Here is a 17,015-nt window from a genome sequence, read left to right as displayed (position 1 = left end):
AATCACTTACAGACAATAGCAACTGACGAGAGATGTGTCGAGTGCTTCTTGATTGAATAACTGAAATAGTTCTGAATACTCAACGGACAGAGCTAGCTTATGGAAGTAATGCTCTTCCTTGACTTTCACCATGAGGGACTCTCGATTGGTACTCTTGGTAATTTTCATGTACCAATCATGCAATTCATACATTCTCGTTGGGAGGTTCTTGACCTCCTCAGGCTCGACCAAAGGTTCGCCGCGGACATATTTCCGTTTTATTTCCTCCTCTCTAAGCGGAGACATGGGCTCGATCTCGAGGAGTTGTCCAACAGTGATACCAACCATTTTAGCCTGGCTTATATGCTCCTCGGTTATTACCAGATTGCCCAGCTGGGGAACGGTTTGCCCACATATATATAGGGCACCGGTACTCTCATGTGTTGTTGGCACAACAAGCGGGGGGGTCGATTGCGCCGCCTATTCTCCCAGCTGGGGAATGGTTTTCCCGCATTTTTTGCCAGCTGCTTGTCTCGAGCTCGATCTTGACTCCTTCTGTAGTCGTGCTCGATGTGCCTTCTTGATTTGGCTCTCATAGTCTGAGTCAACAGGCTTGGGAGCTGGTGCTCTGGCCATACGAATAAAGTGGTCAATCTTTTCCTAAGGCACTTTCTCCCTTGGCGGCGGTGCCGGTTTTGGTCCAAAATGGGCGTCCACTTGGGCCTGCACTATGGCTGCGTTTTGCTCCTCGGTCATGTTGTAAGGCCTCTGAGGAAGAGGAGTGAGGCTTCGACCATATGTATATCGCTTGCATCCACCTGTACCTCATGTACTACCTCGACTCATACCGCTACGCACCATAGTTGTGGCGGCTCTCTTCTGCGATTGCTGAGGTAGCGGAGACGGCTGGCGTGGCTGAGTTGGAGTAGGAGGAGTGGCCTGACGCTGTGCCGGACTTGGAGGAGGAGTGGCCTGACGCGTTGGTGGACTTGGAGGAGCGGGAGTCTGCTGACGCGGTGGCGGACTTCGAGGAGGAGTCTGCTGACGCTGTGCCGGACTTGAAGCAGGAGGAGTGGCCTGACGCTGTGCCGGACTTGGAGGAGGAGGAGTGGCTTGACGCGTTGGTGGACTTGGAGGAGCTGGAGTCTGCTGACGCGGTGGCGGACTTCGAGGAGGAGTCGGCTGACGCGGTGTAGGTGGCCTTCGAAAGTTGATGCAACTCTTTCTCCATAGGATGATACGATGTTTGGCCTCTCCCAGTGTGTGCTCCTCGTCACCTCCAGGAATGTCAAGCTCTAGCCCCGAATATTGGTCCACCACCTCATCAACCACGACACGAGCATAGCCGGCTGGAATCGGGTTGCAATGGAAGGTTGCATTAGGGGAATTTGTATAAGCAATGGCATCCGCCACCTTCATGGATATGTTCTTCATTTTGAAGTGTAGCTCACAGTTAGTGCTCTCCATGATGTCATCCACAGGGTATCTATCCAGCAGTGTGTCGCCCGGGGCGGAACCAATGCTGCTTCTCAGCATGGATGGGACGGTGCTATCTAATGATGGATCATCTGCTAGCTGCTGCCGCTGCTGAGACCCCCTTTCCTGGCTAAGCAAGTCGATCTACTGCTGTTGCCGCTGGAATTTGAGTGCCAAGTCCGTGTGCACTGATTCTAGGCCTTGAAGGTGTTCTGCTTCCTGCTTCCTCTGCTCCTCCTCCAGCTTCCTCTTCTTCTCCTCCTCCATCTTCCTTCTTACACGGCTTCTGTAGTCAGTGTTCCAGTCCGAAAAGCCCTCATACCACGGAATAACGCCCTTGCCTCGTGTTCTTCCCAGGGCGCGCGTAAGCTCGTCGTTCTCTCTAGTGGGCGTGAACACCCCATTTAGAGCATCTTCTATTGCTTGAAGTAACTTATCTTCGGCTCCTTTTAGACTTGCCTTCTTCGAAACCAGGCCTGTCTTCGGGTCCAACGCCTTCCCATGCGCATAGAACCAAGTTCTGCACCTGGGGGGCCAGCTCCTAGTAACTGGAGTGACCCCTGCATCCAGCATCTCTTGCTCGGACTTATTCCACTTAGGCATTGCCACCGCGTAGCCACCTGGCCCCAGCCTATGGAACTGCTTCTTTTTGCGGCATTGGCCTTGTTTTTTCTCGACCGTTCCTTAGATAATTCTGATTCCTTGAATTTCATGAAAGCGGGCCAGTGTTCTCTTTGCTTCTCTAGTGTTCCCGTGAATTCTGGAGTCTTCTTTCCTCCTTCGACGTAGTTGGACCATACAGTTTTCTTGTGGGTGTTCAATGCAATTGCCATCTTCCTCAGAGCAGCGTCCTTGACTTTCTGCACATCTGCATCAGTGAAATGATCTGGTAGGGTGAAATGTTCCATGAGAGATTCCCAAAGCATTTTTTTTGCTCTGTCGTTGACCCAAGTAAGATCTGGACGTTTCTTTGTTGGCTCTTTCCATTCTTGAATAGAGATCTGGAGTTGGTTCCTCACAAGAACTCCGCACTGACGAATGAACCTGTTCGCAATGTTCTTAGGCGTGCTTGGTTCGCCATTAGCTTTGATGGCATCGATGTTGTACTTTACACCCTCCTTCAACTTTTTGCCCGGGCCTCGCTTTGTCCTGCTGCCTGTAGAAGCAGATTTGCTCGATTCGGAGGGCTGAAAGAAGAAAGATCGATTCGTTAATATATATTCAAATTAAAAAAACATGTGATGATCACCAGATGCCTGCTTATATATATATACCTCGCCGGTCTCTGTCATTTCAAGATCAACATTGTCGGCGTCATCATAATCATATTCATAGTTCATGACTTCATCAATTCGGTCGTCGAGATCGAATATCATATCATCACCCTCCCCGGTATTGTTCAGATATTGGGAGCCGTCATCTTCTTCATTCTGATCATCTGGCCCGCGAGGGGTGCATATGATCTCGAACACGGTCTCTTCTCCCTCTCTCTGCCGGTATTGTCCGCCATAGCTCTTATTTAACTAATCCAGAAGAAATATAAAACAATTTAGTATTCAAATTACAATGCATGGATGCAATCAATAAGGAAAAATTGAATCATAGTACATAATATGCATCGTCTCGAATAATATATAATCTCGAATACATCGTCTCGAATAATATATATATAATCTTGAATAGATCGTCTCCAATAATATATATATAATCTCGAATACATCGTCTCGAATATTATATATCGAATACATCACTAGCTAGCTAGCTAATAAAGATCGAATACTACAGAAGATTCTAGGCCACTCGCGGTTCCTGAGGCGCGGGCGGTGGACACCCAAAGAGAAGGAACCATCACAGGATCATATATCCGGTCATCTGCCCAAAGAACCTGCCGGGTATTGGAGAACCTGACGTCCATAACAGCCATGTAGCGACGGACGTGCTCGTCCTCCTCCCTGACATGGCGACGCACCACCTCCGGCGGGGTCGGCTCCCTCTGCACCGAATGTGGCCCACGCGAACGCCACGAAAGGAGATCAGGGTCGACGACGGGACCCGAGGCAGGGTTCCTCACCAAGCGGCGCGCCCCTGAAGGTAGCACCTCCCAGTGCCAGCCCGGCGGAGCCCAGTCCTGGACATGGGTCCTCTGAAGCAGGACGTCATCGCGAACGGGTCGACGGCGAGGATGCGGGCCGGGCATCGTCGAAAACAAATACTATATGCCGCAAAAGTAACACTTTTTAAATGATTTGATTGTGATTTCTTATATACAAATTTAAAAAATGATATCGTTGCATATGTCAAAATTCTATATGCAATTTCTAAATTTCTATAACTAAAATTATAAGAAACTAAAAAAACATCGATCATCGTCTAACAATTTGAAATTAATCTAATTCGTCTAGCTAAAACTAACATTTCTAAAATTTCTAGCAGTTCTATATAACTAACATTTCTATAACTAAAAAACAGAAAAAAAAATTCTAACATTTATATATAACTAACATTTCTATAACTAAAAAACAAAAAATTTCTAACATTTCTATAAACTTTTCTATAACTAAAAAACATAAAAATTACTAACATTTTTATAACTAACAATGTGTGTGTGTGTGGCCATGGCGGGGCAGGAGCTCACCGGCGAGGCGAGGCGCGACGGGGGCGGCGATGGGGGGCGGCGACGGGGACGGCCACGGGCGACGACTGCGGGGACGGCGACGGGGGGCGATAGGGACGGCGACGGGGGGCGATAGGGACGGCGACGGGCGGCGACGACGGGGATGGCGACGGGCGGCGACGGGGACACAGCGCGGCTACGGGCGGTGACGGCGACGGCGACGAGCGGCGACAGGGACGGGGGCGTTGACCGGGGCAGCGACGGGGGCGGCGACGGGGGGCGTCGACGGGCGGGGCAGCGACGGGGGGTAGCGGCGATGGGGCAGAGGAGATGAAAACTGACGAAATTCGTAAGTGTTTCTTATATAGGATGGGCCTTTAGTACCGGTTGGTGTCACCAACCGGTACTAAAGGTCAATTTTGGCCAGGCCAAGCGGCGGGAAGGGCAGGCCTTTAGTACCGGGTGGTGGCTCCAACCGGTACTAAAGCCCCCCCCTTTAGTACCGGTTCATGCCACAACCCGGTACTAAAGGGGGTGCGCTGCCAGGCGAGGGGCGCAAACTTTAGTCCCACCACGCCTAGCGAAGGGCAGCCGCACTGGTTTATAAACCCAGCCGCGGCTGCTCCTTCGAGCTCCTCTCCAAAGCAGGCCTTCTGGGCCTACCTGTGTTGTGCTGGCCTGTGGGCCTACTGAGCCTTGCGGGCCTGCGTCCTGGCCCAATAATAGGTTGGGTTTCTAGTCGTATGCAGGCCGTTGTGGCCCAGTAGGCGGGTTTTTTTATTTTCTTTTTTGCTTTATTTATTTTCTTTTATTTATTTCTGAGTTGTTTTTTGCTATATTTAGAGTTTCTTTTGAATATTTTTTCTTTAGGTACAAAAAATTACAAACTTTCTGTTAGTACCGGTAGTTTTCAAATTTGAATAGTTTAAATTTTGAATTATTTGAAATTTGTGTGAATCACTAGTTTGTGAATAACTTAACTTTAAAAATAGATTTTTCAGTGATTCTTTTTTATTATGTTTAATATTAGTGTGTTTTATCATTATATTCAATTTGGTAATGCTTAGGCTATTTAGAAAATGAAATGCCTTTGTAAGAGATGATTTTTCGTCCGAAACCCTGATACTTCCAAAGTGATTGTCCAATTTGTACACGAACTGCATCCAGTTTTTGCTGTAACCCTCTCTACTTTTCTGCACATGCTATGTGGGTGAAATTATGATACCATGCCAACTTTCAGCCTTTTCGGAGTTCATTTGAAGTGTTTTTCAATTTCAGGGTCATTTAGCTGAAAAAATCAGTAAATGCATGAAAGAATTTGTTTGCACATAAAATTTCTTCGCGTTTCAAATGCCAAAACACATAACTACCCTAACTATTGCAGAGATTCCCTCCTGGGTGTGAAACACAGAAAAAAGTGATGATAGTGAAGCCGATCACATCCCAGATCTTTGGGTGTGAAACTTTTTCTTCGCGTGTGTCCCTTTGCGCCGTAACCATGGAAAATCTTCATCATTTAACTGGATGCTTGGGTCAATATTCACTGTGAATGGAGCAATTTCATCAAACTTTTCATAATCTTCTGACATGTCTGTCTTGTCATCCACTCCCACGATGTTTCTCTTCCCAAAAAGAACTATGTGGCGCTTTGGCTCATCGTATGATGCATTCGCTTCCTTATCTTTTATTTTTCTCGGCTTGGTAGACATGTCCTTCACATAGAAAACCTGTGCCACATCGTGGCTAGGACGAATGGTTTGTCTGCATACGCATGATCGTTGAGATCCACTGTTGTCATTCCATACTGCGGGTCTTCCGTTACCCCGCCTCGTGTCATATTGACCCATTTGCACCGAAACAAAGGGACCTTCAAACCACGTCCATAGTCAAGTTCCCATATGTCCTCTATGTAACCATAATATGATTCCTTTCCCGTCTTGGTTGCTGCATCAAAGCGGACACCACTGTTTTGGTTGGTGCTCTTTTATCTTGGGCGATCGTGTAAAATGTATTCCCATTTATCTCGTACCTTTTGAAAGTCATTATATTCGAAGATGGTAACTGGGACAGCAGGTACAGGTCATCTTCAATAGCGGCGTCATGCATGGCAAGTGTCTGCAACCAGCCGGCGAAAGTCCCCGTTTGTTCACGTGTAATCCAGTCATCAGACCGCTCCGGGTGTTTGGAGCGTAGAAAATTCTTGTGTTCGTCCATATACGGAGCCACCAAGGCGGAATTCTGTAGAACTGTGTAGTGTGCTTGAGTGAGAGAATGTCTGTCCATACATATTATTTGATCCCCTCCTAGCGTGCCTTTTCCATCTAGTCTGCCCTTATGCCGCGATTCAGGAACACCAATCGGTTTAAGGTCAGGAATAAAGTCAATACAAAACTCAATGACCTCCTCATTTTCATGGCCCTTGGAGATGCTTCCTTCTGGCCTACCACGGTTATGAACATATTTCTTTAATACTCCCATGAACCTCTCAAAGGGGAACATATTGTGTAGAAATACAGGACCCAAAACATTAATCTCTTCGCATAGGTGAACTAGGACGTGCGTCATGATGTTGAAGAAGGATGGTGGGAACACCAACTCGAAACTGACAAGACATTGCACCAATTCATTCTCTAACCTTGGTATGATTTCTGGATCGATTACCTTTTGAGAGATTGCATTGAGGAATGCACATAGCTTCACAATGGCTAATCGAACGTTTTCCGGTAAAAGCCCCCTCAATGCAATCGGAAGCAGTTGCGTCATAATCACGTGGCAGTCATGAGACTTCAGGTTCTGGAACTTTTTCTCTGCCATATTTATTATTCCCTTTATGTTTGAGGAGAAGCCAGACGGTACCTTAATACTGAGCAGGCATTCAAAGAAGATTTCCTTCTCTTCTTTGGTAAGAGCGTAGCTGGCATGACCCTGATGTATGCCGTCTTTTCCGTGCATACGTTGCTGGTCCTCCCATGCCTCTGGTGTATCTTTTGTCTTCCCATACACGCCCAAGAAGCCAAGCAGGGTCACACAAAGATTCTTCGTCATGTGCATCACGTCGACTGCGGAGCGGACCTCTAGGTCTTTCCAATAGGGCATGTCCCAAAATATAAATTTCTTCTTCCACATGGGTGCGCGTCCGTCAGCGTCATTCGGAACAGGTTGTCCGCCAAGACCCTTTCCAAAGACTACCTTCAAATCTTTGACCATATCATGTACATCAGCACCAGTACGGTGGCGAGGCTTCGTCCGGTGATCTGCCTCACCTTTGAAATGCTTGCCTTTCTTTCTTATGGGATGCCTGCTTGGAAGAAATCGACGATGTCCTAGGTACACATTCTTCCTACAATTATCCAAATATATACTGTCGGTATCATCCAAACAGTGTGTGCATGCGCGGTATCCCTTCTTTGTCTGTCCTGAAAGGTTACTGAGAGCAGGCCAATCATTGATGGTCACGAACAGCAACGCCTTTAGGTCAAATTCTTCCTATCCGTGCTCATCCCACGCACGTACACCTGTTCCATTCCACAGCTGTAAGAGTTCTTCAACTAATGGCCTTAGGTACACATCAATGTCGTTGTTGGGTTGCTTAGGGCCTTGGATGAGCACTGGCATCATAATGAACTTCCGCTTCATGCACAACCAAGGAGGAAGGTTATACATACATAGAGTCACAGGCCATGTGCTATGGTTGCTGCTCTGCTCCCTAAAAGGATTAATGCCATCTGCGCTTAGACCAAACCATACGTTCCTTGTGTCACCTGCAAACTCCTCCCTGTACTTTCTCTCGATTTTTCTCCACTGCGACCCGTCAGTGGGTACTCTCAACTTTCCGTATTTCTTACGGTCTTCTCTGTGTCATCGCATCGCCTTGGCATGCTCTTTGTTTTGTAAGAAACGTTTCAACCGTGGTATTATATATAGGAGCATAACACATCACCTTGGCAGGAATCTTTTTCCTGGGGCGCTCGCCCTCAACATCACCAGGGTCATCGCGGCTGATCTTATAGCACAATGCACCGCATACCGGGCACGCGTTCAAATCCTCATACTCACCACAGTAGAGGATGCAGTCATTAGGGCATGCATGTATCTTCTGCACCTCTAGCCCTAGAGGGCAGACAGCCTTCTTTGCTTCGTACATACTCTCGGGCAATTCGTTGTCCTTTGGAAGCATATTCTTTATCATTACCAACAACTTTCCAAATCCCTTGTCAGATACACCATTCTCTGCCTTCCATTGCATCAATTCCAGTGTGGTGCCCAACTTTTTCTTGTCAGCTTCGCAATTCGGGTACAACAATTTCTTGTGATCCTCTAACATGCGCTGCAACTTCTTCTTCTCCAAATCACTTGCGCAGTTTCTCATCTGATGCCTCTTCTTCAGCTTCTTCCCGCATTGCCGGCTCAGCTTCTTCCCCCATTGTTGTATCATCGTATTCAGGGAACCCATGGCCAGGATAGCTGTCGTTGTCCTCTTCTTCTTCATTGTCTTCCATCATAACCCCTCTTTCTCCGTGCTTGGTCCAAACATTATAGTGGGGCATGAAACCGTACTCAAACAGGTGGACGTGAATGGTTCTTGACTTAGAGTAATTGTGATCATTCTTACAGCCAGCACATGGACAAGGCATAAAACCATCCGCCCGCTTGTTTGCCTTAGCCGCAAGCAGAAAAGTTTGCACGCCATTAATGAACTCGGGAGAGCATCGGTCATCGTACATCCATTGTCGGCTCATCTTCATTACACAACACCGAAAAGACCAAATTAATACAAGTTCATACATAAAGTTCATACAACACTTAAATGCAACAAACAAATAACTCTCTAGGTAAAGCATTTAAATGCAACAACAAATGCGATCAAGATCGCAACTAAGGTAACAATTGATCCAACAGCATAATGATACCAAGCCTCACTATCAATGGCATATTTTCTAATCTTTCTAATCTTCAAGCGCATTTTATCCATCTTGATCTTGTGATCATCGACGACATCGGCAACATGCAACTCCAATTCCATCTTCTCCCCCTCAATTCTTTTCAATTTTTCTTTCAAATACTCGTTTTCTCGTTCAACTAAATTTAACCTCTCGACAATATGGTCAGTTGGAATTTCCGGTTCACATACCTCCTAGATAAAAATATCTATGTCAACTTGATGGGCATAATTTGTCATAAACACGAAATGCAACAAATAGTTTTAAAAGGGAATATACCACATCCGAATCATAACAAGGACGAGGGCCGACGGGGACGGATATCAAAACCATGGCACTATGTATAACAAACAACGTACGGGTAAGGTAATTATGCGAGTAACTATATATCCAAATCACACAAACATCAATTTTTTATATAAAAAATTCATGAACAAGAGGCTCACCACAAGGTGGTGCCGGCGACGGGACGGTGCGGGCGATCGACGGTGGTTACGACGGAGATTTAGAAGGCACTAAGTAAACCACACCTACATATGCAAACTAAGTGTTATTTTGACCTCAAATTGCATATAAATCAAATACTACCACATATAATTCCTTCCAAATTACTAAAACCCACAAATTAATCACTATATAAACCATTGCAAGAGCTAATCTAGCAATGAGAGATGAAAGGACAAAGTTGCTAACCATTGTGATCATTTGAATGGATGGGGGCCTTCAAATCTTGAAAAAATTTGGGCAAAATTTGTGATGAGCTCGAGAGGAAGGGAAGAACAGAGGAGAGGGGAAAGGGGGAAGAAGCGAGCTCAGGTGGACGAAGGGTTTATATAGGAGGACCTTTAGTACCGGTTCGTGGCACGAACCGGCACTAAAGGTGCTGGAGGGGCCCCAGACTGACAACATCTTGCCACCACTCTCTTATTACCGGTTCGTGGCATGAACCGGTGCTAAAAGTTCGGCAAGAACCAGTACTAATTAGAGCGGCTCTCCTAGCCGTTGGAACCGGCACTAATGGACACATTAGTGCCGGCTCAAATTCAAACCGGCACTAATGAGCTGAACATTTGACCCTTTTTCTACTAGTGCTACTATCTCAGAGTCAAGTCCATATTTAGTGCTAAACTTTTGAAAAGCATCGGTATCCGTAAAAGATTTAACACAATAATACTTAAGCTTAATACCTGACTCTTTACCTTCGTCGAGTTCCCAATCTTCAGAGTTGCATTTAATTCTTTCCAAAAGATCCCACCGGAATTCAATAGTCTTCTTCATAAAAGAACCAGCACAAGAAGTATCAAGCATGGTTTGATCATTACGAGAAAGCCGAGCATAAAAATTCTGGATAATAATTTCTCTTGAGAGCTCATGATTGGTGCATGAATATAACATTGACTTAAGCCTCCCCCAAGCTAGAGCACTACTTTCTCCTTCACGAGGCCAAAAATTATATATATAATTCCGATCACGATGAACTAGATGCATAGGATAAGTTTTTTGGTGGAACTCCAATTTCAAACGATTCCAATTCCAAGATCCAATATCATTGCATAGCCTATACCATGCCAATGCTTTTCCCTTCAAAGATAAAGGGAAAACCTTTTCCATAACTTCATCTCCGGGTAAACCTACAAGCTTAAACAATCCGCAAATTTGTTCTACATATATCAAGTGCATATCAGGATGTTCGGTTCCATCTCCTGCATAAGGATTAGCTAGCAGTTGTTTTATCATACTCGAAGGAATTTCATATTCAATATTTTTAGTAGGTGCATTAGGTTGAGGGATAGCTAATTGTGGTTCCGGACGAGGTGAAGATACCCCGAACAAACCCTCAGAGGATTGTTTTCCATAGTAGCAAGTGACAATAAATTTCAGCACACTATATAAATGTTTCCTTACCAAATTCCACTTACCAAAGGCGCTTCACTCCCCGGCAACGGCGCCAGAAAATAGCCTTGATGACCCACAAGTATAGGGGATCAATTGTAGCTCTTTTCGATAAGAGTGTCAAACCCAACGAGGAGCAGAAGGAAATGACAAGTAGTTTTCGGTAAGGTAATGTTTGCAAGTGCTGAAATTGTAAATAGTAGAGTAGTTTGATAGAAAGATAATTTGTAACGAGCAAGTAACGATAGTAGTATAAAATATGAAGCAACGTAGCCCAATCCTTTTGAGGCAAAGGACAGGCCAAAACGGTCTCTTATGATAAGCAAAGCGTTCTTGAGGGTACACGGGAATTTCATCTAGTCACTTTCATCATGTTGGTTTAATTCGTGTTCGCTACTTTTAATTTGATATGTGGGTGGACCGGTGCTTAGGTGTTGTCCTTACTTGAACAAACCTCCTACTTATGATTAACCCTCCCGCAAGCATCGGCAACTACGAGAAAAGTATTAAGAATAAATTCTAACCATAGCATTAAACTTTTGGATCCAATCGGTCCCTTACGGAATAGCGCATAAACTGGGGTTTAAGCTTCTGTCACTCTGGCAACCCATCATCTAATTGCTACTCCACAATGCATTCCCTTAGTCCCAAATATGGTGAAGTGTCATGTAGTCGACGTTCACATGACACCAGTGAGGGAACCACAACATACATACTATCAAAATATCGAACACATATCAAATTCACATGATTACTTGCAACATGATTTCTCCCGTGACCTCAAGAACAAAAGTAACTACTCACAAATAATAATAATGCTCATGATCAGAGGAGTATTAAATAGCATAATTGATCTGAACATATAATCTTCCACAAAATAAACCATATAGTAATCAACTACAAGATGTAATCAACACTACTAGTCACCCACAAGCACCAATCTATAGTTTCGGTAACAAGATTGAACACAAGAGATGAACTAGGGTTTGAGATGAGATGGTGTTGTTGAAGATGTTGATGGAGATTGCCCTCCCAAAGATGGGAGAGTTGTTGGTGATGATGATGACGATGATTTCCCCCTCCGGGAGGGAAGTTCCCCCGGCGGAATCGCTCCGCCGGAGGGCAAAAGTGCTCCTGCCCAAGTTCCGCCTCGAGGCGGCGGCTATCCATCTCGAAAGTCCTCTCCTTATTTTTTCTAGGTCAAAATGACCTATATACCAGAAGATGGGCACCGGAGGTGGGCCGAGTTGGGCACAACCCACCAGGGCGCGTCTGGGCTCCCTGGTGTGACCAGGTGGGTTGTACCCACCTGGTGGGCCCCCTCTGGTAGTTATTTGCTCCAATAATTCTTAAATATTCCAAAAGAAATCCTCGTGAAGTTTTAGCTTGTTTGGAGTTGTGCAGAATAGGTGGCCTGACGTAGATTTTCCAGGTCCAGATTTCCAGCTGCCGGAATTCTCCCTCTTGGTGTGTACCTTGCAAATTATGAGAGAAAAGGCATTAGAATTACTCCAAAAAGCATTATTATGGATGAAAACATTATAAATAACAGTAAGAAAATATGATGCAAAATGGACGTATCAAAGAGGAGGGGATGATGCAGTACAGTAGATATAAGTATTTCCCTCAGTTATGAAACCAATGTTATCAATATAGTAGGAGAACCAACCAATAATACGTCTCCATCATATCTACTTTGCCGATAACTTTTGCTCTTGTTTTGAACTCTAATTTGCATGATTTGATTGAAACTAACCCGGATTGATGCTGCTTTCAGCAGAACTACCATGGTGTTGTTCTTGTGCAAAAATAAAAGTTCTCGGAACTGGACGAAACTTTTTGGAGAATTATTTTGGAATAAATGAAAAATACTGGAGCCAAGACCCATTGGAGGAGGGGCCCCTGCTGCCCAATAGGCACCAGGCCGCGCCACCCCCCTGGCGTGCCCTGGTGGGTAGTGGGGCCCACGAGGCTCCGCTGACCCTAATCTTGATACTATAAATTCCTATTTCCCGAGAAAAAATATGTATAAAGTTTCATCGCGTTTCACGATACGGAGCCGCCGCCACCTCATGGTCTTCGTCGGGAGGCCAGATCTGGAGTCCATTCTGGGCTCTGGAGAGGGGGGTTCGCCGCCATCGTCATCACCAACCATCCTCCATCACCAATCTCATGATGCTCACCGTCGGGAGTGAGTAATCTCTTCGTAGGCTTGCTGAACGGTGATGGATTGGATTAGATTCATCATGTAATCGAGTTAGTTTTGTTAGGGTTTGATCCCTTGTATCCACTATGTTTTGAGATTGATGTTGCTATGACTTTGCTATGCTTAATGCTTATCACTAGGGCCCGAGTGCCATGATTTCAGATCTGAACCGTTTATGTTTTCACCAATATATTTGTGTTCTTGATCCTACCATGCAAGTTATATTGACCTATTACGTGTTATGATCTGCATACCCCAATGTGATAATAATTGGGATTTTTTCCGGTGATGACTGTAGTTTCAGGAGTTCATGTATTCACTATGTGTTAACACTTTGTTCCGGTTCTCTATTAAAAGGAGGCCTTAATATCCCTTAGTTTCCTTATGGACCCCGCTGCCACGGGAGGGTAGGACAAAAAAATGTCATGCAAGTTCTTTTCCATAAGCACGTATGACTATATACGGAATACATGCCTACATTACATTGATGAATTGGAGCTAGTTCTGTGTCTCTCTAGGTTATGACTGTTATATGATGAATATTATCCAACGTTATCACCGATCCAATGCCTACGAGTTTTTCACATATTGATCTTTGCTAAGTTACTACTGTTGCTTCTACTGTTACAACTGCTACAAAATTGTTACTATTACCGTTACCGCTACTATTGCTATTGTTAATATTGCTATCAAACTATCATACTACTGTGCTACTGATCACTCTACTCCAGATATTTAGTCTCCAGGTGTAGTTGAATTGACAACTCAACTGTTAATACTCGCAAGTATTCTTTGGCTCCCCTTGTGTCGAATCAATAAATTTGGGTTGAATACTCTACCCTCGAAAACTGTTGTGATCCCCTGTACTTGTGGGTTATCAAGACCTTTTTCTGGCGCCGTTGCCGGGGAGCATAGCTATATTTGTTGAGTCACTTGGGATTTATATCTGTTGATCACTATGAAGAATCTTAAGGATGATAGAACCAAAATCGTTGTCTCTAAGACAAGGGGAGGTAAGAAACTGTCATCTAGCTCTGCACTTGATTCACCTTCTGTTTTAAGTAAGCTTGCAACACCATAACCTGCTATTATTTCTGATATGTCGCAAGTAATTGATGATGCCACTTCTTTAGTGGAAGCATCCCACCTTCCTTGAGCAAGCTGAAGGAGCTTCAGATGTTGAACCTGATGAGCAACAAATTGTCGGGAAGGAGTACCTCCGGTGCTCGGAGGCATGTCCGGGATGCAGGAGTTGTACCTTTCATGGAAGAATTTGACTAGAACAGTCCCAGAAGAGATGGCGAATATTAGTTCGTTGATTGAGCTGGATGTGCCATACAACCATCTCAAAGGACACGTCCCACTTCGGGGTGTGTTTGCAAACATGACCGGGTTTAACTTCACCGAGAATGGCGAGCTCTGTGGTGGCGCGCCTCAATTCCGTCTTCCACAATGTCCAGTGGCAAGGTACGGAAGCCATAGTAATTGGCCTCTTCATATCATGGCACCAATCCTAGGCATAGTTCTCATCTCGGCCATACTCCTCGCCATTTACCTATGCTACAAGAGAAACTCGAGACAAACAAAAGCCACGGCACCAGACATACTTGATGCTTCGAACTACCAGAGGGTCTCGTATGCTGAATTGGCGAAAGCCACAAACGGCTTTGCGGATCCCAATCTGATAGGTGTAGGAAAGTTTGGTTCCGTGTACCTTGGAGCTCTACCGCTGAATGACAACGGGACACTCGAGAGTGTTCCTGTGGCAGTGAAAGTGCTTGATCTTCAAGACATTCCTGTCGGAATGCGAGGCATTGCGAAGTATAAGGCGCCGGGATCTGATCTGGATCATCACCTGCTGATCTAGCATCAGTGGCAAGAGTGATGACTTCAAAGCTCTAGTGTTCGAGGCTTCGAGCTCAAGCCCAATTACAGGCTAGACAGGTGGTTGCATCCAACACTTGAAGCGGTGAAGAACGTAGGCAGCCTAACCGCATTCCAACGGCTCAACATTGCCGTGGACATCGCCGCCGTGCTGCATTATCTTCACAGCAACTGCGTACCCCCAATCATACACTGTGATCTCAAGCCGGGCAACGTTCTTCTCAACAAGGACATGATGGCCTGCATCGGTGACTTCGGTCTCGTGAAGCTGCTCCTTGATCCGGGGATCCATGACACCATGAATTAAGAGAGCGCCATTGGAATCAGAGGCACCATCGGCCCGTCGCAGCAGGGAAATCAAAGTCCTACTTAACAGTGTCTCATGTACATATAAATAGCATTTGGTAGCTAATTTTATTAGAGACTACAAGTAGAATAACTTTGTAGGTATGAAAAGGAATAACTTATCTGTACTTTGCATTGCAGAGTATGGATCAACCAGCAAAGTTTCGATAGAAGGCGACGTCGACAGCTTCGGCATAACACTGCTGGAGATCTTCTCTGGGAGGTCGCCAACGGACGACGTCTTCAGTGATGGACTGATTCTGCCAGGGTTCGTTGGCACAGCTTTCCCAACAGAACAGAGGAGGTCCTCGACACGACGCTGCTGGCGACCAAGGAATCCAATGGTGATAGCGGCGTCTCGGTGCAGGATTGCCTGGTTTCTGCCGTCAGGGTCGGGCTTAGCTGCACGAGAGCGGCGTCGTACGAGAGGATGAGCATGAGGATGCGGCCGCCAAGCTGCGCGCGATCAGAGATGCTTGCGTCCGGGCCTGAATCCTGGCTACTTTCTTTTTTTCTACCGAGAGGCATGTGCAGTGTAATGTCGTGTATGTATACGTTCAGAGTTCAGGCTTCACACATTTTATATGGAAAATATCTTGTGGAGCTTAGGCTTAGGTGCACCTCCATCCATCTCTGCATCGCGATTCATGCAAGGACTTTTGTCTTTTTTTTTCTTCCAAATAAAACAACATATGAACTTTAAACTTTGCAGCACAACAAAACATTCTAACTAGAATGTGGGGAAAAACTTTGCGATGTCCTCATCGGCTCGGTTCCCGCGGGAATCAATGCTAAGGCTACCGTGCTGCCGCGCCGTTCAGTCTTCATTGATGCCTCACGGGCGGCGCAGTGAAGGCGCCGCGACGCGCCTCCCGCCCTCTCCCGCCACGCGTCGCCCGGCATGCAGGTTCTCACCGCCCCGCTTCGGCTATAAAAACCGACCTCCCCGCCGGTGAATGCCACAGTCGCCACAACTCGCCTTCTCTCGCCTCGTCTCACCACGGAAGGAACTCTCCCCCCCCCCCCTCTTCCCCCGCCGACGAGCAATGGTTGAGCGGTACCCCGGCGACTCCACGGTGGCGAACGGCTTCGGCCGACACCATCTCCACGAGGACGAGGCGCCTCCTCTACGAGGCCGACTATCCGGCGCCCCCAGACATGCGGGTGCCGGGCTCGTGGAAGTTGAGCGCCGGCGGCGTCCCGGTACCCCCGGTGCCCACCAGCGCCGAACGGCGTGCTGAGATCGCCCGCATCCGCTCATCGCTGTTGGAGGCGCAGCGGAACGAGCCGAGGTACGCTGCCGACAGCCACACGCTGTGGACGATGTACTTCGAGCGCCGCCGCGAAGACCAGATTGCCTCCGCCAACGGCATCATCCCCCGCGGCCGCCTCAATGCCGACGGGCGGCGCAAGTGCTGGGGCGTGCCCGGCCGCACCATCGAGGCCGTCCTCGACCAAATCGAGACCGGCAACACGCCCACCTCGAGTACCCGGCACGCCCGTCCTTCTCTCGCCGCCGTGGCAGCTCCTGGACGCCGCGACGAATGGAGGCGGTGACCTCCTCATCGTCGGGTTCCGGTTCACTCACCTCCGGGTCACCAGCGCTCTGCCCCGTCAAGCCGGAGCCGCAGGAGATGTCGCTTGGGCGCTGCACCCGCAGCGGCGCCCTCGTCATCAA

General features: G+C 46.7%; 1 protein-coding gene across 1 annotated transcript; it reads left to right on the top strand.

Annotated features, from left to right (window-relative positions):
- The first annotated feature begins 14,405 nt into the window (after positions 1–14,405).
- On the top strand, positions 14,406–15,299 carry LOC141026458 (probable LRR receptor-like serine/threonine-protein kinase At3g47570). Its single transcript, XM_073503028.1, has 2 exons — positions 14,406–14,929; positions 15,011–15,299. Exons 1-2 carry the CDS (start codon positions 14,406–14,408, stop codon positions 15,297–15,299), a joined length of 813 nt encoding a protein of 270 aa, XP_073359129.1.
- Positions 15,300–17,015: the final 1,716 nt, after the last annotated feature.

This window comes from Aegilops tauschii, chromosome 7 (assembly GCF_002575655.3).
Source record: "Aegilops tauschii subsp. strangulata cultivar AL8/78 chromosome 7, Aet v6.0, whole genome shotgun sequence".
NCBI classification, from domain to species: Eukaryota; Viridiplantae; Streptophyta; class Magnoliopsida; order Poales; family Poaceae; genus Aegilops; species Aegilops tauschii.
This window is presented reverse-complemented; position numbering and strand designations above follow the sequence as displayed.

What these genes read in the sequence shown, in the direction of transcription:
- LOC141026458 (XM_073503028.1), top strand. Translation starts at nt 14,406, where the DNA reads ATGGCGAATATTAGTTCGTTGATTGAGCTGGATGTGCCATACAACCAT. An exon ending in GGAATGCGAGGCATTGCGAA is followed by an intron (nt 14,930 to 15,010) that starts GTATAAGGCGCC and finishes TCAAAGCTCTAG; the next exon opens with TGTTCGAGGCTTCGAGCTCA.